We start from the raw sequence: 17,209 nt of genomic DNA, 5'->3' as shown, positions 1-17,209 counted from the left end.
CCAATCCGGGGCCAGCATGACTTGCACAGGTTGAGAAGCTTCGACTTATCTGGACTCCAGGCCAACTGGCATCTGTTTGCTGTAGAATCATTGCAAGTCGAGATGTTTCTGTTATAGACACACTTTGAGCATATCAACCGCCACAAACAAACTGTGAAACTCGGTCTGTTTGATGGATAGCTACGGTAATCTGGTCCTAACCAGGTCTCTGTTCGATATCCATCCTGACCAGCATGGAACTGGTACCCGGTCAAAACACAGTTCCAAGTACATATCTACAACTCATCATGAATATCCGGCTCGTCATCGTAGCCAGCACCACTACCGCCAGACTCGGCGTACAGTTTGCTGGTGATGGGATAAGCCACATTCGACAGCCTTTCCTTCTGTTCTTCAAAGTCCTCCGCCGTCGCCGTAGCGGCATTCTCATCCAACCAACCCATCGCCTCGCTCAGGGCATCCATAATCTGGAATCATCGTTAGCACCAGTCCAAACAACAGGTCTGGGAACTCGACTTACAGTATTCTTATCATCACCATCAATCCTGCCACCCATGCCCTGTTCATCATTCACCTGATTCTTGAGGCTAAAAGCGTAGTTCTCAAGCCCATTTCTGGCTTCGATCCGCTCTCGAATCTTCTTATCTTTCTCGGCATACCCCTCGGCCTCCAAGATCAAACGCTCGATTTCCTCGGCAGACAGCCGTCCTCGGTCGTTGGTAATCGTAACGCTCTCTGCCTTCCCGGTACCCTTGTCGTGGGCGGTGACTTCCAAGATACCATTGACGTCAATTGTAAACGAGACCTCGATCTGGGGGACACCTCTTGGTGCTGGTGGGATGCCGGTGAGTTCGAATTTGCCCAGGAGGTTGTTGTCCTTGGTCAGTGCGCGCTCGCCCTCGTAGACCTTGATCTGAACAACGTTTTGATTGTCCGCTGCTGTTGAAAAAATTTGGGATTTTTTCTGCGGCCCGGTTAGTGAGACGGAGAGGCTGCCATGAGTTCTGAGGACTTACCGTGGGAATCGCCGTGTTTCGCAAGATCAACTTGGTCTTCTCTCCTGTCAGCTCATGGAATCACTCTCCGTATGGTAATCAAGGTGAATGCGCCTACCATGACTCCTCCTGTGGTCTCGATACCCAGCGTGAGGGGGGTAATGTCCAAAATAGCGTTCGTGATCATGGATTCCTCGCCGGCAATGATCTAACAGAAATATCAGCATCTTTCCCTTGTGGCTTTGAAATGTGAACGCTTACACCGCCCTGCAGCGCAGCTCCATGAGCAACAGCCTCATCGGGATTAACCCCCAGGCTAACCTTCTTCCCAAAGTACGCCTCGACCAGCTCGCGAATCTTTGGAATCCTCGTCGACCCTCCCACCATCACGATATCAGTCACATCCTTCTTGTCAACCTTTGCATCTTTCAGCGCCTGCTCCACCGTCTTCAGCGTCTTCTTGAACATGGCCATATTCAACTCCTCAAAATTGGCCCTGGTGAGCGTGTACTCAAAGTCCAATCCCTTGTGCAACCCCTCAATCTCAACCCTAGCACTCATCTGCGAGCTCAGCGTCCGTTTGGCTTTCTCAGCCTCCCTCTTCAGCTTGCCCATCGCTTTGACGTCGTTCGTCACATCGGCTCCACCATTGGCCTTGGAGAACTGGGTAGCGAGGTGCCTGATGACTTTGTTGTCGAAATCCTCGCCGCCCAGTCTTGTGTCGCCTGCTGTTGACAAGACTTCAAACACACCGTCCTCGAGCTGAAGCAACGAGACGTCAAATGTGCCGCCTCCGAGGTCGTAGACGAGGATGGTGCGTTCGCCGTCGACTTTGTCGATGCCGTAGGCTAAAGCGGCGGCGGTGGGCTCGTTGATGACACGAACGATGTTGAGGCCGGCGATGAGGCCTGCGTCTTTGGTCGCCTGGCGTTGTTTGTCGCTGAAATAGGCCGGGACGGTGACCACGGCGTGTTTGACTCTGAGAAAGGTCATGTCAGCACGTTTTCCAACAGGGTGTGGAAAGAAGAAAATACTCACGGCACACCAAGAAACCCCTCGGCAACCTCCTTCATCTTTCCCAGCACCATCGCACTGATTTCCTCCGGCGTAAACGTCTTCATGTCCCCTTGTCCAGAAACGTCAACCTCCACCACCGGACCACCCGTCCCGCTCTTCTTAACGGTAAAAGGCATATGTTTCGCATCCTCCTGCACCCCCTTGTCTGAAAACGACCTCCCGATCAACCGCTTGATATCAAATATCGTGTTCCTGGGGTTGCTCGCAAATTGGTTCTTGGCCCCCTCGCCCACCAACCTTTCCCCTTCTTCGGTCCAGGCTACGTAGCTTGGTGTGATTCGGCTTCCTTGGTCGTTGGCGATGATGTCAACTTTGCCATCTTTCATGACGCCCACGCAGGAGAAGGTGGTGCCGAGGTCGATGCCGATGATGGGTTCTCCTGGGGCGGGTTCATTGGAGACGGTGGATTTGGCCGAGGCTACGGGGAGGATGGCGAGGGGGAAGATGATGAGGGCTATGAGGCAGAGGGAGAGGGTGAGGTAGAGGGGGAGTTTGCGGTAGGAGCTTTGAGGAGGTGGGCGGAGGTGAGGGGGTTTGAGGGGTACTTTTCGGCGTGTTTTGCGGAGAAACATCTTGTGAGGTTGGTGCTGTTACGAGTTGTTGGACTTGTGGTAGGTACCTATCTTCTGAATCCCCAAGATTGAAGTGATATGTATAAACAATGGGTATGTGTGGGAAGGTATACTGATGACAAGAAAGCCTGAGGTGTGAGGCTGTTATAACAAAGCCAATCGAAGCCGCCATTCATCTTCTGACAATCTGTCAACATCATGGATGATGGCACAGCATGATACCTCCCGGGTACAGATCTCACAATCGGCCTCATCAGAAGATGCTGGATTCAACGAGAACTCAGCACAGAACACATATTCCTCTGTTGAAACCAGGAATACGAGAAAGAGTCACAGATGCCAATGTTCTGGTCCGGGTCTGAAACCATGAACCTAGCTGCGCGAGTCGAAGCTGGCCCACCACCATAACAACCCTCCCCCTCTGCAGCCACTGCCTCCCCCAGCCCTGCCATTCGGATCCGGCAGTGTGGGTAGATTGGTGGTAGGGATCCAGGTACAGGGATTATCTCGGTATTTGCACTTGATTATGGTTGTCAGAAGCTTCAGATACTTTGCTGAACTGCGATTGTCCCATATTCAGCCATGTACGTGACCTTTTACCCCTGACCTGACCGATTCAGACACTGGAGCACCAACTACTTCATTCACATCCGACAGAACAGGCACAATTTTTCAAAATTTAAGCATCTGAGGCCCTAGGTTTTCCTCTTTCTGACCCTTAAAGTTGGTCTCTAAAGTCCAAGGTCACACCTCGGACCTATCGTCCTCATCCGCTTTGCCGCATCCTCAAACCGCCCCAGCCCAGGCCAACACATACACACCAGCAACCCACCGATGACTCTTTCATTCCTTGAAAAAGACACATCTCAGTTCCCAAAAACGAGATGATCACAACGAAGGTTCATCATGTTCTCAATAGAGATGAGCTCTAACCCACAACGGCCCTATGCTCATGCTAGCCGCCGGCCAGCTCACACAATGGATGACTCTTACAATACGAAAAAAGACAGATCGCAGAACCTCAGACGAGAAATGACTTCCATCTCATTCTTTCATCTTATCTTCACCACAGTAAAGGATGCTAGTAGATCGTGTGCTGAAACTATCATTTTAGCATGAGTCACCATTGTGATGAGAACAGCGTGTTCTCTACAGATTCCACATTAACACGAGCTTTGGAATGCGCCCGCTCCCAGCACTTTGGAACCGATCCTGTCTCGCGAACCTTTACCGAGTATCAATTGAAAGCCTCAGGCAGAACCTTGCGATATCTTCAAAAAAAAAAAAGATGCTTCACTTCCCAAAGTCCATCTAAATCGTGATCACATCAAAGTTGGACAAGCCAAGCTAACCTTGGCTGGCGCTTACCCCACGATAACCTAGGTCCAAACCCCTGTCCGAGAGCCCCCCGTTGCCGAGCAACACGCGATGCTGCTCACAACAGCATTCGGACGACCAATCAGTGCGGGGGGTCACAACACCGCCCGTCATGGCAATCCAACTTGTTGTTGAAGTGCATCCTGCAGCAGCTCCCCAGAAATATATTCAATGGAGCTTATGCACGCTTGTTGATTGTACCTACTTTGGGAAGCCCACGATATCCACCGGCCCGGGTTCAATTGCCTTTTGACTGTCAAATTGTTCATTGTTGACTTTTGAAATTTTATCGGGCAGTATCAACAACGCCCAACAGGCAAAACTCGACACATTTCTTTGTTGGATTCGGTTTTGGACAAACACAAGAGTGTATGGCGACAATTGGCATCTGATTGCAAAGCCTCAGCGAGGGAGTCTTGTAGACTCTGATCGTCTGGTCTGTTTTTCAGGTAAGCACCCATTTCTGAAGCTATTCCCCCCCTTCAAACCCTCAACTAACCCCTCTAGTCCTCAAACCTACCCCAAAATGGGTCTCCTCTCCAGCCTCAACCCCCTCCGCCCACGAGGAAGCGACCTTAACAACAACAACAAACTCCCTTTATACAAGGAAGTCCACCCAAAACACCATAAACACTCCTTCAGCACATCCTCCTCCCGCCGCCCCCTCCGCTCCCCAACAACAACAACAGCAGCAGCAGCAACAACCAAAGAGCGCTACTCCGACTCTGAATTCTCCCCCTTCTCCTCCGGCTCCGAAGCCGACGACGACAGCGACTACCCCACCACCTCCCCCAGCTCATCATCCCCAGACTCCCCCCGCCGCACCTCAACAATAAACATGCTCCTCCCCAAACATGGGCATCGTAAACCCCCACGGAGGGGGCCAGTAGCCCGGCCAAGGTTTTTATACCGTCTCCCGAACAAGGTTATTCGCTGGCTGTGCATCCTGATGATGTCAACCATAGTAATCTTCATCTTTGGCCTCATCCGCGCGTCGCAACTAGAAAATAAACGGATCGCGGAGGGGAAGACAGAAGCAATTAAAAAGCCCGTTCCTGCGGTGTGGGAGCAGTTTGATTTTTTGACGAGGTATTACGGGGGGGTGAGGAGGTTGGTTGGGTTGGAGGGGAATGTGCCTGAGTATCCGAGATTAGGAGAGGAAAAGGGCTGGGATGGGGGGGAGGGGACAAGGGCGGGGAAGGGGGTGCCTGAGAGTAAGGGGTTTGAGGGGTACAAGGGGGGGGTTTTGCCCCAGAAAGGGGAGGTGGAGGAGTGTTTTTTGGAGGTGGGAGGGGGGAAAGTAAAAGTTCCTGGGGTGAGGTATCTGGAGGGGAGGCCGGATGGGTTTCCGGACAATGTGCTGGGGAGTTATGAGCTTTTGGCGTTGCCGGAGGATGTGTGCTTTGACAGGTTTGGGAGGTATGGGCCTTATGGGTATGGGTATTCTATTAAAAGGGGGGGGCTTGGGGTGGGCGAGCACGGGGACAGGGAGGGGGCGGGGGAGTTTCGGGGGACGGGGCAGGAGGTGGATTATAGGACGGTCGACTGGGCGGATGCGCAGAGACGGTGTTATGAAGCCAACGCCAAGAGGTATAAGCCTTTGGTGAGGAAGGAGGCGGCGCCGAGTGGGTTCTATATTGGGGATGGAATTAGGGGTGCGAAACTCGCTGCGCGCGAGGCCAAGACGCCCGTGGTTGAGAGCGTCAGGCCTACCGCGGCCGGACATAACAAGACTGTGACAGAGGAAGAGAAACCTCCGCAGGAAAACCCCAAAGGCGACCTCCCTCGCACAGCTGTCGTCCTCCGCTGCTGGGATGAGTTTCAGTGGAAGGAGGAAGACATCCTCAACCTCCGCGCCCTCATCGCCGAGCTCTCTCTTGCTTCTGGCGGCCGCTACGACGTCCATCTCCTCGTCCAAGTCCGCAACGACGCCCGCAACCCCGTCTGGGCCGACGACGAAGCCTACCGCGCCCGCATCAACGAGACCGTCCCTGAAGAGTTCCGCGGCATCGCCACCCTCTGGTCCCAAACCCAAATGCTCGCCGTCTACCAGGGCATCGTCGACCTCTTCACCCGCGGTCCCGACCTCCCCGTCCACGGCTCCTACCGCGGCCTCCAAATGGCCATGCAGCACTTCGCCTACAACCACCCGGAATACGAGTACTTTTGGCAATGGGAAATGGACATCCGTTACACAGGCCACTACTACGACCTCCTGACCAAACTCGAGAATTGGTCCAAAACCCAACCTCGAAAAGGCCTCTGGGAGCGCAACAGCAGGTTCTACATGCCTTATGTCCACGGCTCATGGGAGGACTTCAAGCAAATGGCCCGCGTCCAAACCGAGCACGGGACCGTGACGGCAGACAACATGTGGGATAAACTCCCCGGCTCCATCAAATCCCCCTCCCCCCCAGTGACAAAACCCCAAACCGAAAGCTCGGTCTGGGGTCCCTTGCGGCCAGAAGATCCCAAAGATTGGTTCGAGCACGAGCACGACCCTGTCCCGCCTACTTCTTACGAAAGGGATAAATATACCTGGGGCGTCGGGGAAGAGCCCGATCTCATCACCTTGTCGCCCATTTTCGATCCGGAGGGAACATCCTGGAAGCTGGCGAGTGATATCACGGGGTACAACACCCAACGTGGCCTCCCGCCGAGAAGAGCTCAGATCATCACCGCGTCTAGAATGTCAAGACGACTACTCCTTCTCATGCACAGGGAGACAGCCTTCAAGAAACACCACGCGTTTCCGGAAATGTGGCCAGCCACGGTGGCGCTTCACCACGGGTTTAAGGCTGTGTATGCACCTCATCCTGTGTTTGTCGACAGAGCCTGGCCGGCAGATTACCTCGCACGAGTCCTCAACGGGGGGAGGAATGGTGCCTCTGGTGGGGGCAGGACATCGGTTTACGGTGACAAGGAGCACAACATGAAGGGGCTGACGTGGTTCTACAACGCGGGCTTTAGTGGGAATTTGTATAGACGGTGGATGGGCCTCAAGGTGAATAATGATGGGGGTGAACAGTTCGAGTTGGAGGTGGACGAGACTGGGACAAAGGATGAGAAGACGCCCGGGGGGATGAGAGGTGGGGAGGGGAGGATGTGTTTACCGCCCATGTTGTTGCACCCGGTGAAGGAGGTGGAGTTGCCGGTGGAAGAGCATAGGAGGGAGGAGGATGAGGTTTTTGTGGAGGTTGATCCTTCTGCTTGAGATACCCATGGAGAGGGGAGGATATTATACATGGGTGGTTTCCTTGATTACCTACTTCGGTTGGGTTTCCGACGGCGTTGGGGATATAATTGGTTTACCTGCTTCTGTTGGTATATGAAGAGCATGAGAAAAGATCTGTTTCTAGACTAGTAGATGAATGAATCTGCTGTACATGATTGAAAATGCTTGTTTGACCGATGGTCCAGCAGTGTGACCAGTGAAAAGAGACGGCCTTTCTAGCCACTGGGCACTCCATGCGATCAGCAGCGCTCTGAAACCAAAAACAAAGTGGCAGATCATGAATTATCGTGACATTGCATCTACAAGCACCTGTGCCTTCATGGCAGACAGTGACGGTACACCTTCTCCTTCTTACATCAAACCATTGCTGTGCTTCATGAGCCCCAAAGACAAAATTACCTCTAAATCCACTTTCGTATTCCGCACAGCCAGATCCTGCACCCAAAATATGGATAACCCATGTAGTAAAGGTGTATATATGCATTTATTCGAGCAATGCAAACCCCGAGGCTTTGCCTCCTTCTTAAACAACCCGCTTGACCTCAAAGAATCTCCTGAGCCACCAGACCTGGAAGACACTCTCGCCAATAACAATACCGATAACAAACAAGTTCCACCACTTGACTCTGCTGTTGGTGCTCTCGGCCGTGTTACGGTGGGTGCGCTCACGAACAATGATATAGCCCTGCTCATCCTTGACCCGCTCCAGCATTTCTGACAGCTTGCGCACCTCCACCTCGAGGGGATCCTGGGGGGCATCGGCCTCGGAGACGTAGACGATGCCGTGAACGTTGAAGGAGACCTCTTTGGAGTGGGCACCCCAGTGCTCGTTGCCGAAGCAGTACAGGTACTTGCCGTCATGCTTGGCCTCGAAGGAGAAGTCGCCGTTGGAGATGGACTTTTCGTTTACTTCGAATCCGCCGACAGGGTTGGTGATCTGTGGATCGAAACAAAACTTGGTTAGTCGGCTGCTCCCCCTTCCGCCCATTGAGAACCAAGACATACCCAGAAATCAATATCAAGATTGCCAGAGCTTCCGAACTCCCTGTCGCCAACTTGGAAAGTGACCGTCATTCTGTCATCGCGGTGCAGGTTCTCGTGGAAGCATTCGCGCCCGTGGGCTGGGAGCTGGATGTTGTGTGCAAGAGCTGAGCTCACCAGCACGCTGGCTGAGAGCAGCAGCTTGGCTGCTGTGCGCAGAAACATTGTGTGTATCGTCGGTCAGGGGGGTCTCTCGCCGTCGGTGTCGTTATCCGTATCGTTTGGGGGGGTGGTGATGACGTGGAAGGAGTCGCAAATGGCTAGAGCTTCACCCTAGATTTTCGCGGTGCTGGCTTCTTCTGACGGACTTTGGTCTCAAGGGACACCTTGGCGATTCTGGTCGCGTGGAGTGTGAGTGGTCCACAGGTCGAGCAAGAGCGGCTCCTCCTGGCAGGCCGACAACACAGTGACAGGGGCCCTTGCTACCACAACTCTGCTCCAGGGTTGGGGGTTGGCTGTTGGCTTGTGAAGAGAAAAATCGGAGCCACCTCAGAGGCAACAACTTCGCGGTCCAATGTTGTTCCAGAGGCTCGCACTGGCTGGGTACATGCAAAGTACCGTTGACGGTGTGCCTAAAAGGGGCTTGTGATAAGGTTGCCAGCGGGTATTCACGCAGACTGCGCCCGTGCGTCGCCCCTAACCCTTTGGAAGCAAAGTCCCCTGGCTTGCGGTGCCAGAGGGGCAAGATAGGACTGGCGTTCCCTGGACTGGCTGCATGTCCCGTGCCCGGCTCAGCTCAGCCCAGCCCAAGAACAACTTTCAAAATCCAAACCGTTCCCCCCAAAGAGTTTCCCTTCCCACACCGCCATCATAGCATCATAAGCCAGCACCCATCGCGACGGTAAACAACCGCGTCGCCATCTCCATCCATATTCGAGGACCGCCTTGAATAGTAAGTCATTTTCTTTATCCTGCCCGTCTCCTAAAAAGAGAGAGAGAGAGAGGAAAGGAGAGCTCGACCACCGACGACTCGACTGTATGTGCTGTGTGTCTGTGCATCCATCGCGGCATCGGCTTACTGCCTCGGCCTGCCGCCCGCTGCCTTCCAATCATCACGACAACTGCTCCCAACGGCTCTTGGCCCATCGAAACCCGTGCTGCTGACCAATTCGACGCTGCAGTCGTCGCTTCACTCGACGATTTGTCGCTTCCCGTTTGCACGCACTGGGGACATCGAGGCTGTAGGTTGGAAGCCTGGACGCCCGACTCGAACTCTGGAACGCTCCGCATATCTGTCCTCAGACCATCGGTCAGCTCTCTATACCTTTTGCCTCCCGGCTTCCTTTGTATCGCAACCATCGACTCTCCCAACCTCACCGACGCTCTCAGCTCCGCATCTGATCGCGCCCCTTTTTGCTGCTTATCTGCTCACAGAACACTCTTTCCAGATAACAACTACTACTACCCCAGTTACCCAAAGTCTCCTTGTGAGCCAACACTGCCAAGATGGGTCTCGCAGCCTCCAAATTTCAGGACATGCTCAAGCAGCTGTTCGTCTTCAACAAGAAGGAAATGAGAATTCTCATGGTCGGTCTCGATGCCGCCGGCAAGACCACCATTCTTTACAAGCTCAAGCTTGGTGAGGTCGTCACCACCATCCCCACCATCGGTACGATTACACCATCCACCCCATCTCCAGTGTTCGGGCATCTCCGAACATGTCTAGTCCCATGACAACATCAAAACTGACACTCTCTCTAATATAGGCTTCAATGTCGAGACCGTCGAGTATGCCAACATTCAGTTCACCGTGTGGGATGTCGGTGGACAGGACAAGATCCGCCCCCTCTGGAGACATTACTTCCAGAACACCCAGGGCATCATTTTCGTCGTCGACTCCAACGATCGTGACCGTATTCCCGAGGCTCGCGAAGAGCTTCAGCGCATGCTCAACGAGGATGAGCTGCGGGATGCTCTTCTCCTTGTCTTCGCCAACAAGCAGGATTTGCCTGTAAGCAACGAGAATCAACCAATGATTGTTGATCAACCTGACTGACGTGCTTGTAGAACGCCATGAGCGTTGCTGAGATCACAGACAAGCTTGGCCTCCACAGCTTGAGACAACGCGTTTGGGTATGTTTTTTTCCGTCGCAGTATTCATGTAATGATTGGACCTCCTCTAACATGTGCTACAGTACATCCAATCTACCTGCGCCACTTCCGGTGACGGTCTGTTCGAGGGTCTCGACTGGCTCTCCAGCGAGCTCAAGAAGAAGTCATAAATGTAACGCAGAACACCACAGGCCGGTCCCCTTCACCGGTCAGTCAAGCATGGTTCGATTGTTCTCTCAAATATACCCAATTTTAGACGATCGACTGGTCCATGAACATTACACACGGCGGTTGCTGCCTCTATGGTGACGGCCGTTCACGATGAGAAGATGCAGAGGGAGAATCGACACTCTCTTTCAACTTGGTCACTTTTCGGAAAGACAGGGGGCGTATTGGCTTGGAATCTTGTACAATTTGATACATCGTCAGGAGAGAACAACAGTCCATCTGCTACTTCCCCGAACGCCCCGATTCCTTTTCAACCTGGCTCTCCACGTCTACGTCTGATGATATGCCGAGGATGCGAAGGGATGAAAAGGGGGCATACGTTATACAGCGGGGAGGAAGTTATGGATGTTGTTTTTGTTCGGGAGAAGTGGTGGGCGTGCAAGGAGTGTTACGGGGGCTGTAAACACAGTTGCTAATCATCAATTTGATTTTCCGTTTTTCCAGTCTTGGCTTTTCCCTCTTCTGTTTCTCTCTCCTATACACGATTGTTATGAGTACTCTAGCATGCTTGGTGTAATGCGATTTGTGTTTTGCTGATAACGCTGGGATGGTGCAAACGAAATGAGAAATTGTGTGATGGCAATAGTGTTGCCTCGGTGAGCGTAGGTAACAGTTGGGCATCATCTGGCGGCGGTTCAAGTTTACCTAGATGGTCACACGCAACACAAAGATGGGTTCGTCATCTGCAATTGACTGGCTAGCTCCAGGTATTGGGTTCAAGCTCCAGTTTGATTCCATAGTTTGGATCGAGCTTTCTTTGTCTGGTTTATTCAAGACGAAATGGGGCAGGTGAGCGTGTGAGGGTGGTTGCTCGCGGTGAGGGTTGGGGGGGCACAAAGAAAGGTTGTTTTGTCACATTGTTTGCTCATTCTTATGTCTTGAGGTACTTTGTGGAGCACAACTAGAACCCCAAGTGTCGTCCACCAGAATTTACAAGGGCAAGGGAAAATATTCACAGCATGTTCTCATGTCTCATTTCGCAACCTACAATATGATGATACAAAAATATACAAAGTCCAAAAAACAACCCACCCCCTTCCAAAATGCTACCATGATATACATTCCCAGCGCCATAACTCATGCATGGACACGCCCCCCTAATCTCCTGTTAAACGATGGAGCGGCGTCTTCATCTGTAACTTTTCTTGCACAACAAACTTACACTTTTCTCCCCTTTACCCACAACTGTTCTTTACTTCTCCTCCCCCTCCTCCTTTCGACCCTCCTCCCCCTTCCCAGGCTGCCCCTCAATCACCAACCCCGTCTTCTCCTCATTCACCCTCACAACCGCATGATCCCCTTTCCTAATCTCCCCCCTGATAATCTTATCCGCCAGCCCGTTCCCAATCTCCGTCGTGATCAACCTGTTCAGCGGCCTCGCCCCAAACTTGGGATCATACCCCCTCTCCGCCAACCACTGCCTCACATCCCCCGGAACCTCGAGCGTGATCCGTCTATCGTCCAGCCTCTGCTGCAGCTCCTTCAGCCGGATATCCACAATATCCCTCAGCGCCTCTAGCGCCAGCCTCTTGAAAATAATAAAGCTGTCGATCCTGTTGAGGAACTCGGGCGGGTATTGGGAGTGAACAACGTCCATGACGGCACGTTTGACGTCGGGGTGGATGTCCCCGTCCGGAGTCTCCTTGTAAGGGTGGAGCATGTCCGCTCCCACCAGGATCTCAGCGCCCAGGTTGGAGGTGAGCACGATGATGGTATTCTTAAAGTCGACCTTGTGGCCCTGGGCGTCGGTGAGGTAGCCTTCGTCGAGGACTTGGAGGAGCAGAGCCGAGATGTCACGGTGGGCTTTTTCGAATTCATCAAAGAGGAGGACGGCGTAGGGTTTCCTCCTGACGGCTTCCGTGAGCTGACCCGCGTCCTCGTACCCGACGTATCCAGAGGGAGCACCGATCAGACGAGAAATCGTGTGCTTCTCCTGGAACTCCGACATGTCAAACCTGACTACGGCCGACTCGGTCGAGAAGAGGAAACCGGCTAGTTTCTTGCAGAGTTCTGTTTTGCCTACACCGGTAGGCCCCAAGAAGAAGAAGGATGCCAGGGGACGGTTCTCCCCGCTGAGCCCGGCGCGCTGCATCCGGACGGCGTCGGCGACGGCTTTGAGGGCTTCGTCTTGGCCGCGGATGGATTCCCGCAGGATGTCCTCCATGTGGATCAGGCGTTCGGTGTGGCCAGAGGTGAGCTTGGAAATTGGGATGCCCGTGATGCGGGACACGACGTTGGCGATGTCATCTGCCGTGACAGAGTCATGGATCAGGGTCGTCTCGCTCTTCTTCTCGTCTTCCTTGGGGAGCTTTTGTTCCAGCTGAGGGATGATGCCGAAGCGGAGCTCCGATGCGCGGCCAAAATTGCCAACGCGTTGGGCAACTTCAAGTTCGACTCTGGCTCTGTCGAGCTCGGCTTGGGCTTGCTTGATGGCGTCGAGCTCGGCCTTTTCCTTTTCCCACTTCTCGGTCAGGACCTTGACTTCGTCTTCGTACGTCTTCAGATCGGCCTCGAGTTTTTCACGTCGTTCCTTGCTTGCAATGTCCTTTTCCTTGCGCAAGCTTTCGAGCTCGATCTGGATGGTCATGATCTTTTGGTCGAGGCGTTGGATGTCGTCTGGCTTGCTCTCTTGCTGCAGTCTGAGAGAGCTTGCTGCCTCGTCCATCAGGTCGATTGCCTTGTCTGGGAGGAAACGGTCGGTGATGTAGCGGTTGGAATAAGTAGCTGCGGCGACCAGGGCACCGTCAGTGATGCGGACACCATGGTGCACCTCGTACTTATCCTTGATGCCTCGCAGAATGCTGATGGTATCTTGGACTGTTGGCTCGCTGACAATGATGGGTTGGAATCTCCGCGCAAGAGCGACGTCCTTTTCGATTAGACGGTATTCCGCGAGGGTCGTAGCGCCGCAGCACTGAAGCTCACCTCTTGAAAGGGCGGGTTTCAAGAGATTAGAAGCGTCGATAGACCCTTCGGCCTTTCCAAGACCCAGAAGGGTGTGAAGCTCATCGATGAAGAGGATAACTTCCCCATTCGCCTGTTCCACCTCGGTCAACACCTTCTTCAACCTCTCCTCAAAGTCACCCCTGAACTTGGCTCCCGCGATGAGCGAGCCAAGGTCCAGACTGATGACCCTTTTGTTCTTGATGCTCTCCGGAACAGCCCCCCGTACGATTTCCAGGGCCAGCCCCTCCAGAATCGCCGTCTTGCCTACACCAGCATTACCGATAAGCACCGGGTTGTTCTTTGTCCTTCTCGATAGAATTTGTATCGTTCGCTGAATCTCGGCCGATCTGCCAATGACGGGATCAAGCTTTCCATCCCTTGCCTTTGCCGTCAAGTCAACGCCGTATTGTTCCAGAGCAGGCTTCTCCGGCTCGCCTCCCATGTTCATGCGGTGAGTACCGCCCGGTGGGTGCGGTCTGCCATTGGAATAGTGCCGAGCTGCCACAGATGGCACGAGCCGTAGTGAGTTTACCAGAGCTGCCGTCTGCGGTGTGGTTGTAGCGAGGGCTTGGGGAAATTGTCGCTGTCGGGTAGCCCCCCTCGACACGGCAGCCATGCGCCGAGAGGCTACTGTTAGTAACCGTGATCGTGCTTGCATGGTGGTTTGTTTTGTATGTTTTGCGTTTTCCAACGTTGTTGTCGCCGGGCAACAGAGTTCAAATTGGGTTTGCCGACCGAGCCTCCCGTTGAATTTAACGTCTTTGCAGACAGACGCCAGTGGCAAGTCTGTTTACTGATAGAGAAGCTCAGTCTGGGAGCTCGAAAGCTCTCGGTGATTCCATCATGGCCCCACATAAAGGCTTTTATCTTATCGGAGCTTAATGCTGCGACAAGTGGATATTGAGCTTATATGGTCTGTGCACCAGCATTCTGCTTTTTTAAACTGCAATTTCGAAGTTTCGACAAATTCTTCCTGGAAACATTTTTCTGGTATCGCGGCCGACATTTCCACTTCGACCTCCAGTATCTTTTTGACCTGGATGGCTTCAACGGTCTTCTGGGTGACTGCTGCTGTCAATTGCAACAGATGAATATCGCATTGCCAGCAGCAGTCGTGACACTGTCGTATGGGTAAGTTATCAGCACCTTCCTTGCTCTTTTACCTCTCCTTCTCTCATGATGATCAATTTTGGTCCGTGTTGCCTAGCGGCTTAAGACCCCGCAGATGACGACGAAACCCAGCATGCAAATGCGTTCTGACTTGATACCTACTCTCTGTCGCAATACTCGTTAGCAAGATCTAAAGCTTCGTGCTAACATGTTGCTTCATAGTAAGAACAAGACTATCAAGGGTCAAATCAGACGAACGATTTGTTCAGAGATCCGATTATCAAGTCATCGCGAAGTCGAGAAAGCTACCGAGATTGAGTGCTTGTCGTGGCAAGAGAATCTAGTTTCGGTTGACACATGCCTGTGTGTGATCTTTCGGCGAGCTTGGATGTGTCATGGTTATAGAAAAAATACATTTTTAAGTCACAAACTTCGTCTCATGACTAGTGATTTGAGGACCTCCAGACCAATGTCCTCGTATGTCAATTATCGTTCTCTGGACTTTACCGAGACTTTGCCAGTGACCAACATAGCTGGCAGTAGTCGAATCCAAATCTCTATGTATACGCAAATCTATCTCAACCTTGCCTGACAGCAATAGACCTCGAAGACTGTTTTCATTGCTCATCTGATATCTTCACACTGGAGATCGTCGAGGTTCAATTAAAGTGGGACTATCGCGTCAAATACCCAATCATGTCTCTTACACAGACCACCTAAATGGGAGCCCGACGCGGCGCGACTTCCACTTGGTTTCTCACTCTCACCACTCTTCTTCTCACAACTAAGTAAGCCAAAATCTAGAGGAGCCTTTCACTTGAGCCAAATCTCTTACTTCTCACTACGACTCCAAATAAAACTCGCCAACTTATCCAAGATGCCGATGTACGGAGACCAGGGCAACAAATTGGTAAGTGAGAAACGTCTCATCAGTGACTTTAACACCCACTCACACATCTGATAGGTGCAACACGCCAAACGCATGCAGAACCTCGTCCACCTGCCACCATACCAGACAGAGCTCGTCCGCGCCGTGACACGTGAGGTGCGAGATTTGGACAAGGACGTGGCCAGCCTCCTCGAACCTTTTCAGGGGTCATTTGACCCCTCTGCAGACCAGTCCACGGCTTGCACCCTACTGGTCAACCATTTGTCTATGCGGAGAAACAAGCGGTGCCTCCTTGCCTACCACCGCACCAGGACAGATAAGCTGGAGGAGCTGGTATGGAACGGGTCAGATGTCCTGGACCTCGCTGGCCAGCAAGCTGGAGGTGGTGCCAATGGCGCAACTGCCGCGGCCGATGGTGGGGCGAGTAGCAGTCTGAGCCCACAAGAGGAGGACTACGTTCGACAATACGGCGACCTCCTCGCGGCCTACAAGGGCCAGTGGACAGATATTGACCTAACTGGCAGCCTCGAGCCGCCCAGAGATCTCTTCATTGACGTGCGGGTGCTCAAAGATGCGGGGGAGATCCAGACCGAATACGGGTAGGCATGCTGTTCTCCGCGGATGGTCCCGCATGTATGTCATGAGACTAACAACCGCGTAGGGCTATCAATCTCACCAAGAACAGCCAGTTCTATGTTCGGCAAGGAGATGTTGAGCGCCTGATCGCCCAGGGCTACCTTCAGAAGCTTGGCTGAGGGGGCGTGGGCGAAGTGCAAGAGTATCATGTAAGAGTCCAACATCATCACGATATTGAAGGTCAAAACAGATGCAGGGCCAAATTGCCCAGTATGCGACGGTCCCTCGGAAGTACTCCCATCGCTATTTTCCTCGCCATGATCACTGTCTGGGGAAGAAAGATAGGACGGTCCCGAGCGGTGTTCACGAGGCCACGGTCTTTTACCACTCGAGACTCCCATCGTCCCTCTTGTCCCACCAAATCATGACGAAAGTTCGCACCACCATGACGGCAAAAGGTGGCCTTCCGGTTCCAGTCAGGAAGCGGAAATCAATATCAGAGAGCCTCTGACAGAGCTGAAATCATCAAACTCGGCATTAGGGGCAGAACACCTCCTGCATGAACAGGGCTCAGCGGTCCATCTGAAGGCCAATGCCGCAGCCGTCACACATGCATACGACGTTCGAGAATTTTGGAGAAATCAACCAGGTCATTAACCCAGGCGCCGCAACCCACAACGGCTCCCACGGTGTGCGCCTGCAGGAATTTGGCGCCTCAGCTCACATGGCGAGTTCAATTTTTTTCCGACCGTCGTCGTCGAGGGGCGATGGACCACGGTGGCAATACTGTGCTGTGCCAAGGCATATATGGGTTAGGAAAAGCCATCAGAGACTAGAGAATTTGAGCTTCAAACAGCTCGACAACATCACCAGACCGATCGTCGATTGAAATACAGAACTATAAACATCTCCACAAGACTCCTTGTGCCATTTTCGATAGCTCGCTGGTGGATAAGTGATGTCTCCGCTGCCAGCTCAGAAAAGCGGGTGCGGTACGCGAGCACCGGAGCTGCCCGTGAAGGATGGAGCAAACCAATTCGCACTGTTCTTGCATTGACCTGCATGGGGCTAATGACGACTTTGAAGCTTCTGCCCCCACCATTCAGAGCTA

General features: G+C 53.0%; 7 protein-coding genes across 7 annotated transcripts; 4 read left to right on the top strand and 3 right to left on the bottom strand.

Annotated features, from left to right (window-relative positions):
- Positions 1 to 151: 151 nt before the first annotated feature.
- KAR2_1 (ATPase with role in protein import into the ER) lies at positions 152 to 2,960 on the bottom strand. The gene is made up of 5 exons (XM_062873714.1): positions 2,034 to 2,960; positions 1,220 to 1,974; positions 1,114 to 1,170; positions 521 to 1,011; positions 152 to 467 (listed from the first exon to the last, which is right to left on the bottom strand). Exons 1-5 carry the CDS (start codon positions 2,642 to 2,644, stop codon positions 276 to 278), a joined length of 2,106 nt encoding a protein of 701 aa, XP_062736780.1. The 5' UTR covers positions 2,645 to 2,960; the 3' UTR covers positions 152 to 275.
- Positions 2,961 to 4,547: 1,587 nt separating this feature from the next.
- Positions 4,548 to 7,235, top strand: QC761_104550 (uncharacterized protein; the record flags this gene model as incomplete). Its single annotated transcript, XM_062873713.1, has 1 exon — positions 4,548 to 7,235. The coding sequence occupies one exon, from the start codon at positions 4,548 to 4,550 to the stop codon at positions 7,233 to 7,235; it is 2,688 nt and encodes an 895-aa protein (XP_062736779.1).
- A 245-nt stretch (positions 7,236 to 7,480) lies between these two features.
- On the bottom strand, positions 7,481 to 9,193 carry EMP24 (p24 complex component). Its single transcript, XM_062873712.1, has 2 exons — positions 8,262 to 9,193; positions 7,481 to 8,193 (listed from the first exon to the last, which is right to left on the bottom strand). Exons 1-2 carry the CDS (start codon positions 8,460 to 8,462, stop codon positions 7,780 to 7,782), a joined length of 615 nt encoding a protein of 204 aa, XP_062736778.1. The 5' UTR covers positions 8,463 to 9,193; the 3' UTR covers positions 7,481 to 7,779.
- A 550-nt stretch (positions 9,194 to 9,743) lies between these two features.
- ARF1 (Arf GTPase arf1) lies at positions 9,744 to 10,674 on the top strand (the record flags this gene model as incomplete). Its single annotated transcript, XM_062873711.1, has 4 exons — positions 9,744 to 9,906; positions 10,004 to 10,248; positions 10,305 to 10,370; positions 10,606 to 10,674. The coding sequence occupies 4 exons, from the start codon at positions 9,744 to 9,746 to the stop codon at positions 10,672 to 10,674; spliced, it is 543 nt and encodes a 180-aa protein (XP_062736777.1).
- A 1,095-nt stretch (positions 10,675 to 11,769) lies between these two features.
- On the bottom strand, positions 11,770 to 14,181 carry HSP78 (chaperone ATPase hsp78; the record flags this gene model as incomplete). The annotated part of the gene is made up of 1 exon (XM_062873710.1): positions 11,770 to 14,181. The coding sequence occupies one exon, from the start codon at positions 14,179 to 14,181 to the stop codon at positions 11,770 to 11,772; it is 2,412 nt and encodes an 803-aa protein (XP_062736776.1).
- Positions 14,182 to 14,519: 338 nt separating this feature from the next.
- Positions 14,520 to 15,225, top strand: QC761_104515 (uncharacterized protein; the record flags this gene model as incomplete). Its single annotated transcript, XM_062873709.1, has 2 exons — positions 14,520 to 14,654; positions 14,856 to 15,225. The coding sequence occupies exons 1-2, from the start codon at positions 14,611 to 14,613 to the stop codon at positions 15,223 to 15,225; spliced, it is 414 nt and encodes a 137-aa protein (XP_062736775.1). The 5' UTR covers positions 14,520 to 14,610.
- Positions 15,226 to 15,510: 285 nt separating this feature from the next.
- PSF1 (DNA replication protein psf1) lies at positions 15,511 to 16,277 on the top strand (the record flags this gene model as incomplete). Its single annotated transcript, XM_062873708.1, has 3 exons — positions 15,511 to 15,543; positions 15,598 to 16,121; positions 16,184 to 16,277. 3 exons carry the CDS (start codon positions 15,511 to 15,513, stop codon positions 16,275 to 16,277), a joined length of 651 nt encoding a protein of 216 aa, XP_062736774.1.
- Between the last annotated feature and the right edge of the window lie 932 nt (positions 16,278 to 17,209).

Source organism: Podospora bellae-mahoneyi, assembly GCF_035222275.1.
Source record: "Podospora bellae-mahoneyi strain CBS 112042 chromosome 1 map unlocalized CBS112042p_1, whole genome shotgun sequence".
NCBI lineage: Eukaryota > Fungi > Ascomycota > Sordariomycetes > Sordariales > Podosporaceae > Podospora > Podospora bellae-mahoneyi.
Note: the sequence above shows the minus strand (reverse complement) of the source record. Positions and strands in the feature narration are given on the sequence as shown.

What these genes read in the sequence shown, in the direction of transcription:
- KAR2_1 (XM_062873714.1), bottom strand. Translation starts at nt 2,644, where the DNA reads ATGTTTCTCCGCAAAACACGCCGAAAAGTACCCCTCAAACCCCCTCAC. An exon ending in GAGGGGTTTCTTGGTGTGCC is followed by an intron (nt 1,975 to 2,033) that starts GTGAGTATTTTC and finishes GACCTTTCTCAG; the next exon opens with AGTCAAACACGCCGTGGTCA. An exon ending in AAAGCCACAAGGGAAAGATG is followed by an intron (nt 1,171 to 1,219) that starts CTGATATTTCTG and finishes ATGATCACGAAC; the next exon opens with GCTATTTTGGACATTACCCC.
- EMP24 (XM_062873712.1), bottom strand. Translation starts at nt 8,462, where the DNA reads ATGTTTCTGCGCACAGCAGCCAAGCTGCTGCTCTCAGCCAGCGTGCTG. An exon ending in ATCTTGATATTGATTTCTGG is followed by an intron (nt 8,194 to 8,261) that starts GTATGTCTTGGT and finishes TTCGATCCACAG; the next exon opens with ATCACCAACCCTGTCGGCGG.